Here is an 18733-nt window from a genome sequence, read left to right on the forward strand (position 1 = left end):
TACCCAGGGATTTTGCATTCCACAAACAAGCATCCTTTTTATCATCTGTTTCAGTACCTTTGAAAGGGATTATAGTTATTACTCTCAGAACAATAGCATAAAATTCAAAAGGTAAGATTCTCTCTTTCTATGAATAAAGATAAGAGTCAGAACTGAAGTAAGAAAGTGCCTCCCTGTGATAGAAGCCCATCTGGACCCTTACATCTTATACCACTACATATGCTTATGGTCTTCCCTATGTCTGCTGTATTCTGATATCAGAAACACTTTCAGCGATGCCACGTAGAGAAGCTATAGAGTAAGACATGATCTTTCCCAAGGATTAAAGGAAATAAACAGTGAAGCACATAACTGGTAAAGAGAAAAGCAATTCAAAGGTGCAATGAAGGTACACAAACAGTAGAAACAAAATTACACCCCAAAGGAAGAACGAAAAAGGTTAAGGATGTACAGAATGTTAAAAGGTACACAAATGCAAGTAATGGGGACTCACAAGAAAAGGGGGACAGATAGCACAGTCTAGGCTCATTACAGTGACGTCTGAGTCAAAATTAGGCTTGAGGAATAATGTGTGAAGACCACACTGCCGCTCTTCTTTCCTAGTGCAATACAAAATTAAAGGAAAGTGCAAAATCTACTGGCTATTAAATTCTGAAACACGATTCTTTTTAGACCACTCTAACAACAAAGGAAATTTAGCCCCAACCCATGCTGGTAAAACAAATTAAAAACAAAGTGATGAAGGCCAATGCTGAAAACGTTTGACATCACAGACAAGGAGCACAGTTTTTCATGTGCTACATGTTTCCGTTCCAAGTACCTAAAAAAGACATTTGCCTATTGTATTTAAAAATGATCTAATTCTAATTTCAATTAGTGTTTAGTTTCTAATTTCAACTGCTGTTTAATTCACAGCTGGAGGATGAGCCAGCATTATGTGCCCAAGTGACATAAACTTCTGGAAATCACAGAAATCCACAAGAATCTGCAAAATTTACACAAGTGAATACATAAAACACGAGCTTGAGGCGCAAATATAACAGAAAAAAATCAGGAATGTGCAGCAGAGACAGACATAAATTTAGAATTCCAAAAGTGCAAAACAGAACCAGGACAACAGCTTGAAAAGTAAACAGTTTTGGAAGCTCCCATAACAAAAGTTCACCATACTCATGCGTTTGTTAAAAGGAATCTAGATTCTGAGATTCAGATGCTGCCTGCAGCTGCATTGAGTATAGGGAGAAAAGTCAAGAGGGCTATACCATCCCAACACATGGAGGGAGCTGCAGGAGGTTGGTATTGCAGCCCATTCATTCCCTGAGCCCTCGAGCAAGATGGTGTTGGAAGGCGCATGGGGATCCCCAGTGCAGCCCAGCTATGCTGCAGTCAGCAGGGTGTCGCACCCTGGGACACATGCAGGGCTTTCCCAAACAGATCCAATGTCAGCTTCATTGCATCGCTTCTATCCCACGCAGCCAGCCTGATTCCTGCAGGCTGAACCAGCAATCCTCAGCTGTGCTGTTTTGCTCTGCCCTGTCCTACCCATCACATCCCACCTAGACTTTACCTTACTATTCTGGCCAGGGCTTAATTTTTCTTGGAACTGTGGCATGATATAAGCTATGACTCTGTCAGTGTATTACATCAGGGGAGTGCACAGCGGGACCTGTACAATGGAACCAACAGCAGTGGGGACATCCCTGGTACTGCTCTGCAGTTGTGGTTATGTAATGCCATGAGAGTCTGAAGAAGATGTCGCTCGACAAACAGCTATTGTGCTGTCAATAACTGGATGCTCCAGAACATGAAGCACGCTGAAAAATCACTGGCACAATTCTGTGTATCGGTATGCATTTGTATGAGGCAAGAAGACAGGACGACCTAAAAAACTGATTAAGTATTGCAGTTCTGTGCCAGAGAGGTTTGTGGCTGAACAAGAAGATAAGGATTCAGTCCTTAATTAAAAGGCAGGAATAATACATAACAAGGATCAAGAATGTATTTCCTTATTTTTCCTTGACAGCAGCATTAGTCCACACTACTTTATGTTTTGTTTGAAAGGAGAAGTGAAATGTAATTAATCAAAATTGATCACAGTCCACAAAATGCATAGTGCTGCTCTAACACTGAACTGGAAGACCCTTCAAGTAAACCAATGGTCTTAAATAAACATTGCTTTTTTTGAAAAAGGCATTCTGTGAAGAAAAAGGGTAGTAGTGAAAGCTAATGAGTCTGAAAATGTGTCACAGAAACAAACTACTAGTAAGCATGTCTTCTGAAAGGGACAGTGAGTATGTATTTCACAAAGTCTGAGCATACTTAGTTTTACTTGAATGTGAGGAATCTGTTCCTTATCATATCCCAGTTAGTAAATACGTGCCTCTTTTTCTTCTTCATAAAGAGGCAGTGGTACCTCTGAGAGACAAACTTTCTAATATATGAAGGAAGACAATGCCTATCCACAGAAACGGTCACTACAAAATACTGCTAAAAATATTTTGCCAGCAGAATTGTTGGGAGAAGCACCTGTATCTGTTACATTACCATCTTCTTTGCAAGAACGTGGAATTTATTCTTACATTTGGCCTTTTGCTAATTGGTTAGTATGTGCAAGTAATCACATTTCAGTTGTAATGAAAGGGCAGGTTTTTTAATTACCCTGTTATCTGCACGCTTTTTCAGCCGAAAAGTTTGCCGGTGGAGGTAATCGCCGCCGCCTCCTCACCCTTACCCCCCGGCCTCGCTGCACCGTTTCGGGCGATGCGGGATTTGGGAGCGCAGGTCCCCCGGCGGTAACTCCGCACAGCCGAACTCGGGCTCCCCCCTTCGCCCTGGAAGAGCGGAGAGCCCTGTTCCACCTCCCAAAAACTCCTGAACGGTCTCTTCCAGGGACCGCGGGGGGGGCTGCTGTTGCATAAGATCAGGCTCCTTCCCCCTTCCCCCCCCCCCCATTCTCCAACCGCTCCTCCCCACGTCGGAGGCCGAAGCTCCAAACCCAGGCTGGGGCAAGGCTGGGGAGCGCTGGGGAGTACGGACACACACAACACCCCAGCAGATGAAGAGCTCAGTGGGGTTGGGGACAAGATGCAGAAGAGGGGCTGTGGGGTGACCCTGCAGGTGGCTTCATGCAGGGAAGGGATTGCCCGTCTAGGGGGTGGCCACCGGTGGGAGCAGTGGGGAGAGCGGAGAACTCCGGGGAGGGACGGGACACGCCGGGCTGATGGTGGTGGACCCTTCCACCGGGGGAGGAGGGACCCGAGCTGCAGGGGGAGGGCAGCGCTGTTGGGGCTCTTCCAGCGACCCCCGCCGGAGCCTGCGCCGGGAATCCAGCCCAGCGCAGGGCCAGCCCCGTGTCCCGGTGCGGCATCCCCGCGGGCTATGGGAGCGGCCACGGCACCGCACTGCCGGGACCCGGGCCTTACCGGCGGGGCCAGGGACTAAAGAGCCCTTCCTGAAGCTGCGGAGAAGGAGGGAGAGGAGAGAGCCGTAGTGCCGGCCCGCAGGCAGGCATGCCTCCTCCTCGAGCCGCACACACGGCACATCACCCAGCGCGTACAACTCGTTTCCAAGCGGAGCTTGCGCGCAAAGTTGCGCCGGCCGGGCTGACACACCCCCCCCCCCCCCCCCCCCCAACCACCACACCTTGTGTCCGTCCCTCCGCGGCCGCGCACCTCGCGGAGCCCCGCCACTCCTCTCCACACGGTTCAGAGCAGAAAACGCCTCACTTTCCCCCACGGCTGCTCACGATCTGCCTCAACCTGCTCCTTCCTCCTTTTGTTTTGATCTCTGGATATGAAATTCTCTCTCCCGTCGCCTCCTTCTCCTCCTCACGCCTTCGTGTGGGAGATGACGGCTGGGACCGCACACCAGCCTGTGTCATCTCCTCCAACCTCCATTTCACTCCGAGCAGTGCCCGAGAGCGCGGTAGCAGCACGGCACCTCCGCGTCTGCACCTCCCGCCGCGCCCGGGGCTCGCCCTGCGCCCGCCCCGCGTGCCGAATAAAACGAAATAACGAAATAAACCCCCTCTCACGGGCAGTAACAACGGCGATAGGGCGGCCACAAGGGCCGGGAGCACTCCTGCCTTCCCCGCGGGTGTGATGACCTTGCGAGGACCGCTCCTGCTCTTCGCTTTCGCACGGTCTTTAGGGTTTATTATCTTTTCCCTTACTGGCTCTTTCCAAACGCACAAGAATGCCAAAGACTTCCACTTTCCCCGAAACAATTTCCAGACGCAAACTGTGAAGCGGGAGATCGATGCTTCCGTTTGATGCTGCCGGTATCGATATCCGGATCGATGTGGGGTTCGGTCTCCTATCTCGCAACAGTTGACGGCAAATCGCCTCGGGCGCGATTGCCCTTCATCCCGCCCGTGAGGCGACACCCCCACGCCCATCTCAGCGAGGACCACTCGCGCGTATCCACATCCCTGCTCCCGGGGCGGAAGACCCCCGAGCGACGGGGAGCGGCCGCGCTGACCCGGCAGCCCCCGCCCCGGCCCCCGCTGTCCTCCCGGGAAGAGAACACCGCGCGGGGCAGCCCGAGGCAGCGCGTCCCCGGCTCCAACCTCTCCGCCCGGCGGGCAGCCCTGCTGCCGGCGCCCCGACGATGCTTCCCTCACGCCCCGAAGCCCGGCGGGCGGGTGCGGAGCCCGGACCCCCCACCCAGCCTGACCACCGTGGCGCACTTACAGAGGGCGCCGAGAGCTGTCCGCGGTGCGGAGGAGGGCGCTGGGCCGCTGGGTCCCGCCGGGGTGCTGGGGCCGGAGGGACGGCGCCTCGCTGCGCGCCCGCCAGCCGCTCGCGCCGCCGCACCTCGCGCAGCACCTCGCACCACCGCTGCCGCGCGCCCCCGCTCCGCCCCACGAGCCGCCCGCCCGCCCCGCACTGCAGACCGCCGCCCCGCGCGCACGCGCCGCCCAGCCGCCCGAGCATGCGCGAGGCCGCCGCCGCGGGCGTGAGGGAGGGGGAGCGCGCGCGCGACCCGAGGAGACGTCGCGTTGGCGGCGCGGAGGGCCGGAGGGAGAGGGAAGGGAAGGCCCGGGGCGGAATGGCGGCCGGGCAGCCGCGCCAAGTGCGGCGGCGGCCTCAGTGTCACTGCCAGAGACCCGAGCAAAACCGTATCGTGTGTGTGGAGGGACGCGGCCTTGACCTGGAGCTGCACTTCATTTGGGGGCTCTCCTACCTAATGCGTGGAGCCATCCGTAGCCGTCGTTTATGCGGGGAGAAGGCTTCACGGTGTGGTCTGCTCCAGGCTCATGGCACTTGGGTCCCATGTGTGGAGCCACCTGTAGCCCTCATAGAGTTACAGAATGGTTTGGGTTGGAGGGACTCTTAAAATTCGTCCAGTTTCAACTTTATGCCATGGGCAGGGATACCTTCCACTAGACCAGGTTGCTCAAAGCCCCATCCAGCCTGGCCTTGAACTCTGCCAGGGATGGGGCAGCCACAGCTTCTCTGGGCAACCTGGGCTGCCAGTGTCTCACCACCCTCACAGGGAAGAACTTCTTGCATGTGTGGAGGCATCATCTTGTGTGACAAGTCAGTTTTCTTGCTGTGGTCGCTGTCCTCATGGTAGTTTCTGTTACGAGAGGAGTAAAGTTGAAGGCTTTCACTAGACATCGCACAGCAGTTGGTAGGACCGTTCTATGGCAAAGACATAGGTAAATGTTGACTGTCATGCATGGCAAGTTCTGTCGCTGACTGTTTACACAAATTAAGCATATTTAGCATGTCTTAAGCACAACACTGGGGAAAGCGGGTGATACAGCAGGGCAAGCAAAATAATCCCATGCATAAGAAAGAGTACTTAGATCAAACCATGCCCTTTTTTATCTTGCTACTCATAATTTCAGAAAAAATATAAAAACATGAAGACTCTATAATACATGATGGTAGTAGTTTATTGTTGAAATGCCTGAAAATTTCAATTGGAACACAAACTGATGTGTTAGTTACTATACAAATTTACAGGAAGCTACAGTATTTTCAACTTGCTAATGTAGACAATTGAACTCATAATTTATCCTTATGTGATATCAAAAAATCACCATTTTTGCATCCAGAATTACTTTTTGTGTGTAAGCCAATAATTTTAAAGTTTTACACTTTTTTTTTTTTAATTTCCCAGTGCTTTCTTCTCCCTCAGTTCATGTTTTGATTTTCTGTATGTGCAAAAATGCAGCCTGAAAATGCTAAAAATTTAGGTTGATTCCAGACCTGGCACAAACAAACAGTTAGGAGGTGATTAACTTCACAGAGTATCTCCAAAATCCCTGCTTTACATGTTCTGATTAATATAAATTATTTCCTGTCATCTTCATATTTTGCTACCCCATTGCTTGCTTGGCCTGCCAGATCATTAATAATCATCTTTAGCATAATGAAAGTTAGAGTGCTGTGGCATCTGCTTGATGAGTTTTAACCGTGTTGTTCCCTCATATTTTCTGTCTCTTGTTCAGTTCTCTGTAAGTTTGTTTTTTTTTACCATCACAGTGCAACATTAATTCTGTGTGACCCATTTTGATTGTGTCCACATAGCAGTTACTGCATGACTTCACCTCATCTTGGTAACTCTTCTAGTGGCAGGAGTGGTAGCTATGGCAGTGCAGAGCTCCGTGTTGGCTGTAAAACCAGGTATTTCCTTGGTGCCTTAGATGGGTTTTGCTGCTGCTTCATAGCAAATAGTCAGCTGGTTGAAAGTTAACTTGGGGTCATCTACTAAGAGACTGGTGCTTATTGATGACATGACTTTCAACATCATTGGGGGTCATCCTTTTCAAAAAGGTGCTGACCATTTGCTTGTCATCAAAAAGCAAAAATTATAGGTTGAATTTTAAGACATTGTGGCTAAAGCACATTTAAAAGGAATTTTTCTTATTTTTTGTTATTTTTTCTTTTCCCATTGAATCCAGTGGCAGAATTTCTGTCTACTCTAAAAAAAGTATAAATTAAGCAGAGAATACTGTCATGTTTTTATGTACAACCATCCTAGTTGAGGATGAGGTAATTCTGGGTAAATTCAGGTTACATAGATTATGTTTTCAAATGCATTTGAAAACATAATGCTCATTCAAAACAAGAAGTACTCTGAGGTATTTTTCTAGAAAACTTTGGCTTATTTTTTTCATGTACTCCAGTACAGTAACAATGCAGTACAAAATGCCATTTGAAAACTAAATATATATAAAACCTCACCATTTGCAGTATTACTGCTTAGTCCAAAATGCCCATGAAAACACTTCATTTTTCTGTTAATCAACAATTTAATTAATGTTGCCTATTAAACCATGCATAGGGTTATTTAAAAGGTAATAATGACATTGTCAACAGTTGTGCTCATGTGACATGCCTTATACTGGGCTGTCCTACACCGTAAGCAGTCACTGGAGGCTTTTGTAACTGGGGTGTACAAGTTTACCAGTTCAGACTTCTAGCATTTTCAGCCACTTAATGTTCATTTTTAATCTATGTAAACGACAATAATGTATTTTAGACTGTGGGGAATTAGACTTGTGGCAATTCTCTATCATACATGTAGTTTTAGGACTTTTTGTTTTCCAGCTAGATGGTTCTTTGGATTTTGCAAATGAAACTAAGTGTTGACATGTAGCAACTTTAAGTGGTTTTTGAACCTAAAGCACAGATATCAAGCTTATATCTAAAAGCTTTTATACCTAAAGCTTATAATAGAGCTACAGCAATTTAAACCAAATCAGGAGCTTACCCAAATTTTCTATTTAGTGTAGTAAATGTAAATATAAGAATTCTTAGCTTATGAATGAATGTAGGCACAAAAATGTACATACTCTTTTTACAGTCTACCATGGCTTACATGGGTCTCCTTCAGGCTTTGGATCCTAAATGTTCTGTTTATGCCTTTGAAAGAAGCCAGGTGATGCCCTAAACCTCTGATCTTGTCAAGGGAGATAGATAGGCATCTCCAGAGGGAAATTCAAAATCAAACGAAATCAGGGCTCTTCCTGTCCTTTTTTTTCTCTCTGTTTTTGCTCCAGAGTTGAGAGTTCAGTATGAAAAGACAGTAGTCTCTGAGAGGAGTCACTATCTCAGTAGGTGGATTAGTGGTAATTAGGTATTTATTTATTTTTTTAGCATGACCTCCTGTTCTACAGACACCAATTTAATTGCAGAATACTATTTCGAGGGTTGCCTTTTCCTCTCTCCCTTTTATGCTCAATAGTTTCTAGGAATATATTTGCAAATAGGTTTTATGAGAATCAACACCAGAATAAATATTTGTATCTACATCTGTAGCTGTATACTTTATGTTCTATTAGGCCTTTTGAAGGAATTATTTCCTGTCTGCCTTCTGTGTTCTCTTCATGCAGTTTCTACATGCTGAAATACACTTGTCTGTTACATGGGGAACTGAAAGCAGCAGTGCGGCTGCAAGGACTGGCAGAAGGGAGCTGCTTCAATGCTCTATGATTAAATAAAGCTGGTGCAACATGCTGCAGTTGGAAAAGGGTAAGATTCTTGATATTCAAAAGCAAACTATGAGCGTGACTGAGATTATCAGTTTCAAAGTGACTGTAGATTGTCTTGCTGCTTTAATGCACTATGTAAAATTATATTAAAAATTACATTTTAAGTGTGTATGTTATCTTTCACATTCATCTCTCATTCATTTTTAAATAATTCCCCTAATAATGCAGATAAACCAAAATGGACTTACTTTACAAATAAATCCAATTTTTCTTCTTTATAAAATGTAATGATTTTATGTATATACATCCCTTTTGTATGTGTCAAACCAAGTAATTTATACTTCAGTCTTTTTATTAATGAGATTATTTATTAGTCTTCAGTTTCTCAGTCTCATGGAATGAAATGTAAAGAAAATACCATTTATGTAACATCATCTCTGATGTGGTATAGTGCAGTCAACTGGGGAGCGCATGCAATGCCTAACTTTAGATACCTACATTTGATGATAGCTAAATTACTTGACTGTTTCCTTGCATTGCCTCTGGTATCAGTGAAAACACAAAAGAAGCCCTGACAGGGTGATTCAGGCTTGGAACCTGCCTACCAAAAGCCAAGAAAAAAATATATTGGAGTTTAGGCACCTAAATGAAGCGTCTAAAGCTAAATGGCACAAGCCTAGGTTTCCCTTCAGTAGGGCTGTTTCCAGAGAAGCTGCTCCAGTTGCTCTTCTTAAGTTAGGCATTTGCTCAAGTGGAAATAAAAGCTTGACATTCTGGACCTGAGAAATAGAAGATGCAAGTAAACAATGGCTTAGAAATTCAAGAAGATTCAAGTAAATAATGGTTTAGAAGATTAGGAATGACAAAACTTAGAAGCATTTCAGTTTCTGCAGATGTCCTAAACATAGCATTGTGCTTTCCTTTGCCATTTTCCTCAGCGCAGAACTCTTACAATGTACAAAATAATTCCTGTGAAGTCAAAATGGTCATGCAGTCTTGAGATGTTACAATAGGGCTTGTTTGCGTATTTGATCCATGAGTGATTTTCCTTTGTGAAAATATTATATTGATGACAAGTAAAAAATTGTAATGCAGCTATAGAAATAATAGTAAATAATAAAGGATATAAAAGGAAAACACCACAAATTTCACAAGGTTAGCTGATTTATTAGTAATTAAATACTTAATCTTACCATCATGAATCAAAACAAGCAGGATACTACCTAATCTTTTTTTTGGACATCAGATTATTTTACTCCATTTTCTTGCATTTTTGACGCAATTTTTATTAATAACATTTCTCATACAGTTCTATATGGTTTATAATACACTTCCATGCTGTGTCATGTGAATGTACTTTCTACTAAAAAATGGTGGGGAGGGTAGATGGGGCTTTGAGCAACCTGGCCTAGTGGAAGGTGTCCCTGCCTGTGGCAGGGCAGTTGGAACTAGGTGATCTTTAAGGTCCCTTCCAACCCAAACCATTCTATGCTTCTATGATACTATGATATGATTCTATGATAAAAGTTGCAGCAGGACTGTTTACTTGCTTATGGACAAAATGTACTCGGATCTTGGTGGACATGTAGGTAGTTATCTTTATATAATGAAACTGAACTGTGAGACATAATGACTTCTCATAACAGTCTGTATTTCATACGTAATACTTTTAAATATAATTTGATTTAAGAAAACAGCAGTGAATCAGCACTCTTTGCCCATAATCGCAAAAGCAGGATTTACTGCTAAAAGTGGAGATACATCTCAGAAACTAGGCTACTGGACATAAAATAAGTTCAAACCCAACAGACAGACATGCTCATCAGAGAAAAGAGATGTTAAATAAAATGTTGAAAAATTATTCCATAATTCCATTTGCAATGAAAACAAGTCTTTTCACATGTAATACTAGGTCATTTTTTTCTATTGCCAGCATCTCTGTTTGTCAAAATCACATTGCTGCTTCTCTCCCCGAAATACATCATACAGCATCTAGTCTGGTACCTGGTATCAGAGATGTCAGTTTAAGAAAGGCTTATGAAAAGCAAAGCAGTTACACAATGTTTCTTTTTCAAAACCACCTCCTTTTCTAGTAGTTTCAGGTTTAGGAACATGCAGAGCTGGAGTGTACATCTGGATCAGGATACTTAAAGGATACTTAACAGGCACTGATGAGCTTCTTAGGTATGGATTTGTCATTATTAAGTAATTTATATCTGTGGTTTCTGTAACTTCCCATTGCAATGATTTCCATAGTTAACAAGGCTTTAGATACATGAAAAAATACTGACCCATAGTATTAATACAGACCCCATTTTTCATATTCAGTGGTGAAAAAGGGTAGTGCCACACTGAAAACAAGCTGTGCAGTACCAGCATAGAAATCTGAAGTAAGTTTGAAAAGATGAATTTATAAATATTAAAAGACATAAAAATATGAAAAATATTAATACTGAAATGACTGTATAGATTTTCATTCTTTTCTATCTGATAAAAATGAAAAAGAAAACAACCACTTTCTAAGCTTGTAAACAAGTATATCCCATCACCATGTGTGCTTGCTGCAGAATTCAAGAGCCATCCCTCAAAGTTAGAACTCAGGGAGCACCTGGGGTATCCATGTGCTAACAGATTATTATATTTGATGAGTAAGAGGAAAAGAACTTGCCTCTGAAGACTTCTAAGAGCTTGAAAACGCTTTACCTGTGAGAACCACACTAGGTGGTTTAGCTCAACATCAGATACTATACTGAAGTGTTTCTTCTTCCCTGATCCTTCCTAAATAACTTCCACCACCCTAACCTGTGGTTAGCCCTTATTGTTAAATTTCCTTCAATTCTATCTTCCCTCTTAGGGTCCTGTGATCATGCTGCATCACTCTTCATTCCTTCAGCCCTGGAATCTACCATGCTGTCTGCTGCATCTAATAGCCTGTTACCTGGGGCACAAGCCCTCTTCCAGAATGGCTGGCTGCTCCCAGAGGAGGGGTTTACCAAAATAGAGGGTAGCTGTGTGCGTATGATATTTTAAAGTTCAAATGTGGCTTATTATCTTATATAGGAGAAAGGGAACTTTAATATTTTTAGATGCTCTTGTGATTTGTTTGTCATTGATAGCAAAGTAAGCCAAGCAAAAGGGGGAACACTCTCATGTTGCTGTCATAAACATCATTCTGTAGCAAGCCAGAATACTTCAAACAAATGCAGCAGATCCTTTGCAATACTGTTGTCTCAAATAAGCGTTATCAACTTTTCTAGCTATTATTCTGTGGTTGCTTAATATATATATGTATCTGGGGATGCATGGAAAGAAATAATGCATTATTCCATACTCCTGTTAGTTTATCCAAATTAGGTATTATATAGCAATGACAACTGTTTGCTATGTGTATAAAATTTTCAACTTCAACATAGATTTCTATTTCATTTTTAAGAATTTGGCAGTTTATTTCATGTTATACAGCACTGTACACTGTATCCTTAATCTTCATTTCATTTTCATATTTTTTACTGATCATGATTTTTGTACCCATGTTCTACATGATGTCTAAATTGCTGGTCAGCACAATTCAAGTCATTCTCTGGTGCTGTTTCATTCAATAATGAGACATTCAGTGGAGGTGAACCAAAAATCATGCAGTAAGTTTAAATTAATTTAAAATCAACTCACTGTGAAAAAAAGGATAGTCCCTAGCTCATTATTATATGACTGCAGGCTGCTGCTAACTCAGTAGTATGTTGTAAATACTGTACAACAACATGAAAAGCAAAGAAATGAAAGCAACGTGGAGTTGGATGAGTTTTAATAAACCCAGAGACTAATAGAGCCCTTAGATATTTTAACTTACTATTATTTATAATCTCCTTTAATCAGATTTAACAAGGTCTGGAGAATCGAGTGGTGTCCCTCCGGGATCAGTGTTGGGACGGGTCTTGTTTAACATCCTTGTCGCTGACATGGGCAGTGGGATTGAGTGCGCCCTCAGCAAGTTTGCCGATGACACCAAGCTGTGTGGTTCGGTTGATACCCTGGAGGGAAGGAATGCCATCCAGAGGGACCTCAACATGCTTGTGAGGTGGGCTGATGCCAGCGTCATGAAGTTTAACCAAGCCAAGTGCAAGGTCCTACACCTGGGTTGGAGAAATCCCAGGCACAGCTACAGGTTGGGCAGAGAAGTGATTCAGAGCAGCCCTGTGGAGAAGGACTTGAGGGTGTTCGTTGATGAGAAAATGAACATGAGCCAGCAGTGTGCGCTTGCAGCCCAGAAAGCCAACCGTATCCTGGGCTGCATCAAAAGGAACATAACCAGCAGGTCGAAGGAGGTGATCCTGCCCCTCTACTCTGCTCTCATGAGACCTCACCTGGAGTATTGTGTGCAGTTCTGGTGTCCTCAACATAAAAAGGACATGGAACTGTTGGAACAAGTGCAGAGGAGGGCCACAAGGATGATCAGGGGCTGGAGCACCTCCTGTATGTAGATAGGCTGAGAAAGTTGGGGCTGTTCAGCCTGGAGAAGAGAAGGCTGCGTGGAGACCTCCTAGCAGCCTTCCAGTATCTGAAGGGGGCCTATAAGGATGCTGGGGAGGGACTCTTCATCAGGGAATGTAGTGGTAGGGCAAGGGGTGACGGGTTAAAACTTAAACAGGGGAAGTTTTGATTGCGTATAAGGAGGAAGTTCTTTACTGTAAGGGTGGTGAGGCACTGGAATGGGTTGCCTAGGGGCAATGGGTTGCCTAGGGACAATGGGTTGCCCTGACAGCATTCAAGGCCTGGTTGGATGAAGCCTTGGGTGGCATGGTTTAGTGTGAGGTGCCCCTGCCCATGGCAGGGGGGTTGGTACTAGATAATTTTAATGTCCTTTCCAACCCTAACTATTCTATGATTCTATTCTATAAATGCTGAATATATTTTACTTCATATAATGACTGAATTGTAAAATGTTTGGGGTTGGAAGGGACCTTAAAGATCACCCAGTTCCAATCCCCCAGACGCAGGCAGTGGCACATTCCACTAGATCAGGTTGCTCAAAGCCCCATCAACCTGGCCTTGAACACTGCCAGGGATGGCGCAGCCACAGCTTCTCTGGGCAAACTGTGCCAGTGTCTCACTAACCTCGTAGTGAAGAATTTCTTCCTGATATCTAACCTAAATCTACTCTCTTTCAGCTTAAAGCCTTTCCCCCTTGTCCTATCACTGCATGTCCTTGTGAAAAGTGCCTCTCCAGCTTTCTTTTAGTCTCCTTTAGGTACTGGAAGCTGCTCTAAGGTCTCCCTGCAGCCTTCTCTTCCCCAGGTTGAGTAAGCCCAACTCGCTCAGTCTGTCTTCACAGGAGGGATGCTCCTGCCCTCTGATCATCTTTGTGACCTCCTCTGGACTCATTCCAACAGGTTAATGTCCCTATTGTGCTGGGGACCCCAGAGCTGAAGGAAGTACTCCAGGTGGGGTCTCAGAGAAGCAGAGGGGCAGGATCACCTCCTTTGACCTGCTGCTCATGCTTCTTTTGATGCAGCACAGCTCACAATTGGCTTTCTGGGCTGTGAGTGCACACTGCAGGGTCATGCTGATCTCCCATCCTTCTCCTCAGGGCTGTTCTCAATCCATTCTCTACTCAGCCTGTATTTGTGCTTGGATTTCCGCAATTCACATTCAGGACTGTGAACTTGCCAAGCACAGAGGTGAGACTAACTGGCACGTAGTTCCCTGGATATTCATTTTTTCTCTCTTTAAAAATGGGCATTATGCATTATATTTCCCCTTTTCTAGTCAGTGAGAACTTCACTGGGCTGCCACAACTTCTCAGAAATAATGCCATTTCATCTGCCAGTTCTCTCGGGGCCCATGCATGCATCTCATCAGGTCCCATGGACTTGTGCACCTTCAAGTTCCTTAGACCCAAAGTCCTCTATAATACACATTATCCATTGCCTTTCAGTAATATAAAAAATAATTTTATAAGGAAAATGCTTTATTCTGAAGGCTATTTTAAGTCAAAAGAGATAATATCTTCCCAGTTGAAAAATTTGTGTGCACAAATAATTTTCAAATAACTAAACAAGAACTGAGTAGGTCTGTGAGTACAGCAAACCTATTTAGACCTGTTCCCTTTTATTTACTGCACTTTGGCATATATAGTTAAACAAAGTTTCATCACATGCTGTACACATATATTAGGATGTGTATGTGCTTTTGTGATGTATATAGGTAAGACAGACATTTCTTTACATTTCTTCAGTACCTTAACTGTGAGGTTTCCCGAAGCCAATTACAACATACAGTTCCTGTGCTCTTAACTACTTGTTTTATGAATGGAGGAGACAGAGGAGGGATGTAGTTCCTTATTCCTTTTGCCATGAAGAGCTGCCTGCTAATAAATGCAGAGCATGTTCTGCTTTCTTATTTCTGAGTGGAGCAATTCTGCAGGCATGCACAATAGAGAAACTCAAGAGGAAGCCCAGACAGCTCAGACTAATTTTCTGTTGCAAGCATCAGTCTCAGTGAAGATAATGTTTCTTCCTGTGATCCCACTGAGCTTGCCTGGTGGAAAAGTGTCAGCTTAACTACTGGTTAACAGTCAATAAAAGGGTAGTGTTGGTCAAAAGACATGTCTGTGTTTCCTAATACTATTCCAGACAGAGACTCCTAATCCTGAATGAGCTTACATGGGATAGTAAGAGCTAATGCGTCCCTGAGTCCAGATTTATTTACCCCCAGGTCCAACTGCTTCCCATGCACAAATATTTTAAAGTTCACAACCTTGCATGCTGCAATGCAGTACATTACACAATCTTTTGTTGCTTTATTTTCTCTCCGGGCTTTTTAGAAGCAATATTTCACTAACTTCTCAAATGATTAGCATGTAATTGCAGACACGTGTGCTAAGATTCACTTAATCAAATTTAGACATTGGAGTAGCCCTCTACATTTGAGTTAGTTGCACTATGTTGCCAGTATAGTCAGTTGAAACAAATAGACATTTTTAATCTTTTATCTCTTCCTAAACATCTAAAATAAAATTTAATGTCAGCCCAGAAGTGCCTATTTTCCCTGCTGTACATAAAGGGAACTTTAAGTGGTTAGCTCAGATGCAGATGTCCTAAATTAGGTTACATGAAAAGCACCCTGTAGTTTTCAGACTGATAATAAATATCACTAATTGTGAAAGTGGCAGTCCTGGTGCTCAAATCTGTGGGACCTGCATTGCTGACCCAGTTGCTTCACTGTTGAATTTGCATTAATTTAGATTTTATTCCCTTTTCTGAACATAATGTGTTTTAGAAAACATCGGGAGATCCAGTCCATGTGCCATCATTTGACTCTTTTGACATTTGACATTTGATTAACAGTCTGTTAATCAGTACTCTGGTTTTAATCTTATCTTTTAGATAAGTTTGGTAAGAAATGGGTAATAGGTTAATTGCAGGTTTACCTCTTGGACTTGCAGTATGTTGATCTTTCAGCAGTTTAGAGGGAAATAATTCTACCTAATCTAATCATTATTATAAAAAAGTCATTGTTACTGCAAATCATTTTACAGTCTCTCTATAGCTGGGGAGATAGCACTGTATGGCAACACATCTTTTCTGTTTTAGAGACTTAACATCAATCACCATCTAGATGAGCGTCTCCCATGCTGGACATTCAACTTTTAAATTACAGAAGTGAGGTGACAATTAGATACACAGTGAAGGGGCAAAGAGTTTAGACCTCATTTGTTTATCACTGGATGATCTCTTTCAGGCACAATATCCTAAGAAAGCAGGATTTAATGTCATACTGTGTTCTAGATTCCTTGCCTTTGTAAAACAACTAGTAATTCATGATCCTTCATTCTGATGCCATTTCAAGCTAATGATAGACTAGTAAGTGTTTTGTCCCACTTAATTTAATGTGAACAGTTGCATAACTGAGATTGTTATTTCTCTTAAGAAATTTATGTTATGGTCTATGTGAGTTGTTTAAATGAGTTAGTATATACGTAATTTGTGTGTGTGTATGCAACTGCACACACACATGAAAATGTTAAACCTACATTATTTGCTGCCCAGTCTCATGTATTCAATCATTTATTGTCTTTACAAAATTAGTTTATAAAATTTTTTGGCTGTTACTTATCTGCTTCTTAGTTTGCTTTTTTAGGCAGTTGATTAGGTGGTTTGACTTTTTTTTTAGCCTTTCTGTGGTTTGGTCTGTTTTACCGATTTGTTGATGTTTAACAGGACATCAGAGCTATTTCATAGATGTTTAATCAACTTGCTTTGCTTATCTTGAGTCTATTCTAAATTTCTGTCTGTAGTTGAAATGGGATTTGAATGTAGGAATTTTGTAAAGACCTACATAACTGTCATTTTTAATGTATACTTGTATCTACACATAAGAATGCATTTTATATAAGATGTATATAAATGTACATAACTGTCATACACACAATAAATTTATCCAAGTATAAAAATACATATATATATATAATTGGTGTATCTTTTATGTGAGAATGATGCAATCAGTTTACAAGTTATTTTGTATAAAGAAATGCCTGCAGTCTTCCTTGTGTCATACGTTGGTAGTTGACCATGTTTGAGACTAGACCAAGCAGGAGCCGTAAGCTATCTAATTTTTCAGTGTTCACCATGAACCTCAAGAAAAAGTTCCATGTTCTTAAAGAAGTTTTTTCCCCCTAATGCTTTTATTGAACATAAATTTCTGATTCTTGAAAAAAGAACATTAAGTTCTTCCTGAATTTATGGACCTGTAGACCTTGTTCAATTTCTTTTTCAAGGCCATAATTTCCCCCTTTTTTTTTCTCCTAAGGCTCTCTTAAGGAAAACCTTTAAAAGGGGGATTTGATAAAAATGATTAACTGATCTTTATTCCTATCATGAACATTACTGAAATTCCATCTCTCCTTCAAACTAGCAACACCTGAATATATTAAAATAGATTAGAAAGAATAATTGCTGAATTCAAAAGCAAACTGCTTATTAAATCAACATAGTTTAGCAGTTGTTTTAGCAAGCAGTCAGTGTGGAAACCACTTACCAGTTGCTAGGATGTCTCATTTATAGTGTTGACCTTCAGCTATATCAAATCACTACATGCTGTGCAATAGTGGAGAGGAGTAGCCTGGCTACCTGTATGCTATACCTGATTCCTGGGGCTTGCTGAAGACAGATACAATGCTCTTGCTATTTACAGCACTGTCAGGAAAACTTGGGATCTCAGGAAATTATACTCCCATCCAGCCCACTCAGCAGGCAGAACTGAGGTGCGGTGAATGTATGTTGTATGTTTGTGTCTGCCTACATTAGGTACTTTTCCTTTCTTCAAGTGTTTTCCTGTGTCTGTGAAGAAGATTTTTGTAAAGAAATATATGTATATAAATTACACTGTAGGTACACTGTAACTTCATGTCAGAAAGCATCTTATACATAAAACTACTCAAAGAGCCACTATTTTTTTTCAAGAAAATGAGAAAATGGCCAGTGATTGTTATCATGACAACCTATTGTCTGTTGCAGCTTTAAAGAAATGAAAAGGAAGAATTCTATATTGCTCCTATGTTGTAGAACCATTGCCTAACAGCAACATTCTATGCTGTTCCCTTCCTAAAAATAAGAATAGATATTATTTATTTTTACTGTATTTATTTTTGACAAGTAGAGGATTGCTCATATTAATGGTCTTACAACATTTTTTATCATCACCCCCATTCTTTCACATACTACATCATTTCTTTTTCCTACCCTTCACAATCTTACATGCTAACAAATTAAAATATGAATCTCAATTTATAGTATTTTATATATCTTATTGTAACTACAGAATCTCATTCTAAGATAACATTAAAAGATAGTAAGAGGAATGTGCCATCCGTTATGTTTAAAATTAATTTGGATAAAACATTTTAGGTTTACTTGGTTTCACCTTAAAAATACTGCACATTATTATTTAATACTGCAAAATCAACAGATAATTGTGAATTGTGCTTCTGCAGGGAAAAGTATTTGGATTTTGAATCTGAGCCATTTAGAGTATTTCATCATTATAGCCTACAGTTTCCTCAAATACTAGCAACAGTATTCCTGCTTTTGTAATTCTCCAAGTTTTAGCTTTGTCAACTTTGTTTACATCATTCATCTTTTAGTTATCATTTTAAATATAGTCGATAATTTATTCACAATAAGTCATAATCAGCTCCCAATGGTTCTATATTAAATGCATGAAAACACAGTTTTTAAAAGCTCAGTTATGCAAACTATGTCAGAAAAAATGAAGTTCAGTACATTAAATCAG

At 42.2% G+C, this 18733-nt stretch overlaps 1 protein-coding gene across 1 annotated transcript in view; it reads right to left on the minus strand.

Annotated features, from left to right (window-relative positions):
* The window catches only part of VSNL1 (visinin like 1), an 86557-nt gene extending 81623 nt beyond the window's left edge, over positions 1 to 4934 (minus strand). Inside the window, 2 exon segments of the mRNA XM_057431780.1 lie at positions 4692 to 4841; positions 4844 to 4934. Of these exon segments, the coding sequence (XP_057287763.1) occupies positions 4692 to 4841; positions 4844 to 4934 (241 nt within the window).
* Positions 4935 to 18733: the final 13799 nt, after the last annotated feature.

This window comes from Pezoporus wallicus, unplaced genomic scaffold (genome assembly GCF_028554395.1).
Source record: "Pezoporus wallicus isolate ANWC-B61680 ecotype Strahan unplaced genomic scaffold, APGP_CSIRO_Pwel_v1 contig_161, whole genome shotgun sequence".
NCBI classification, from domain to species: Eukaryota; Metazoa; Chordata; class Aves; order Psittaciformes; family Psittacidae; genus Pezoporus; species Pezoporus wallicus.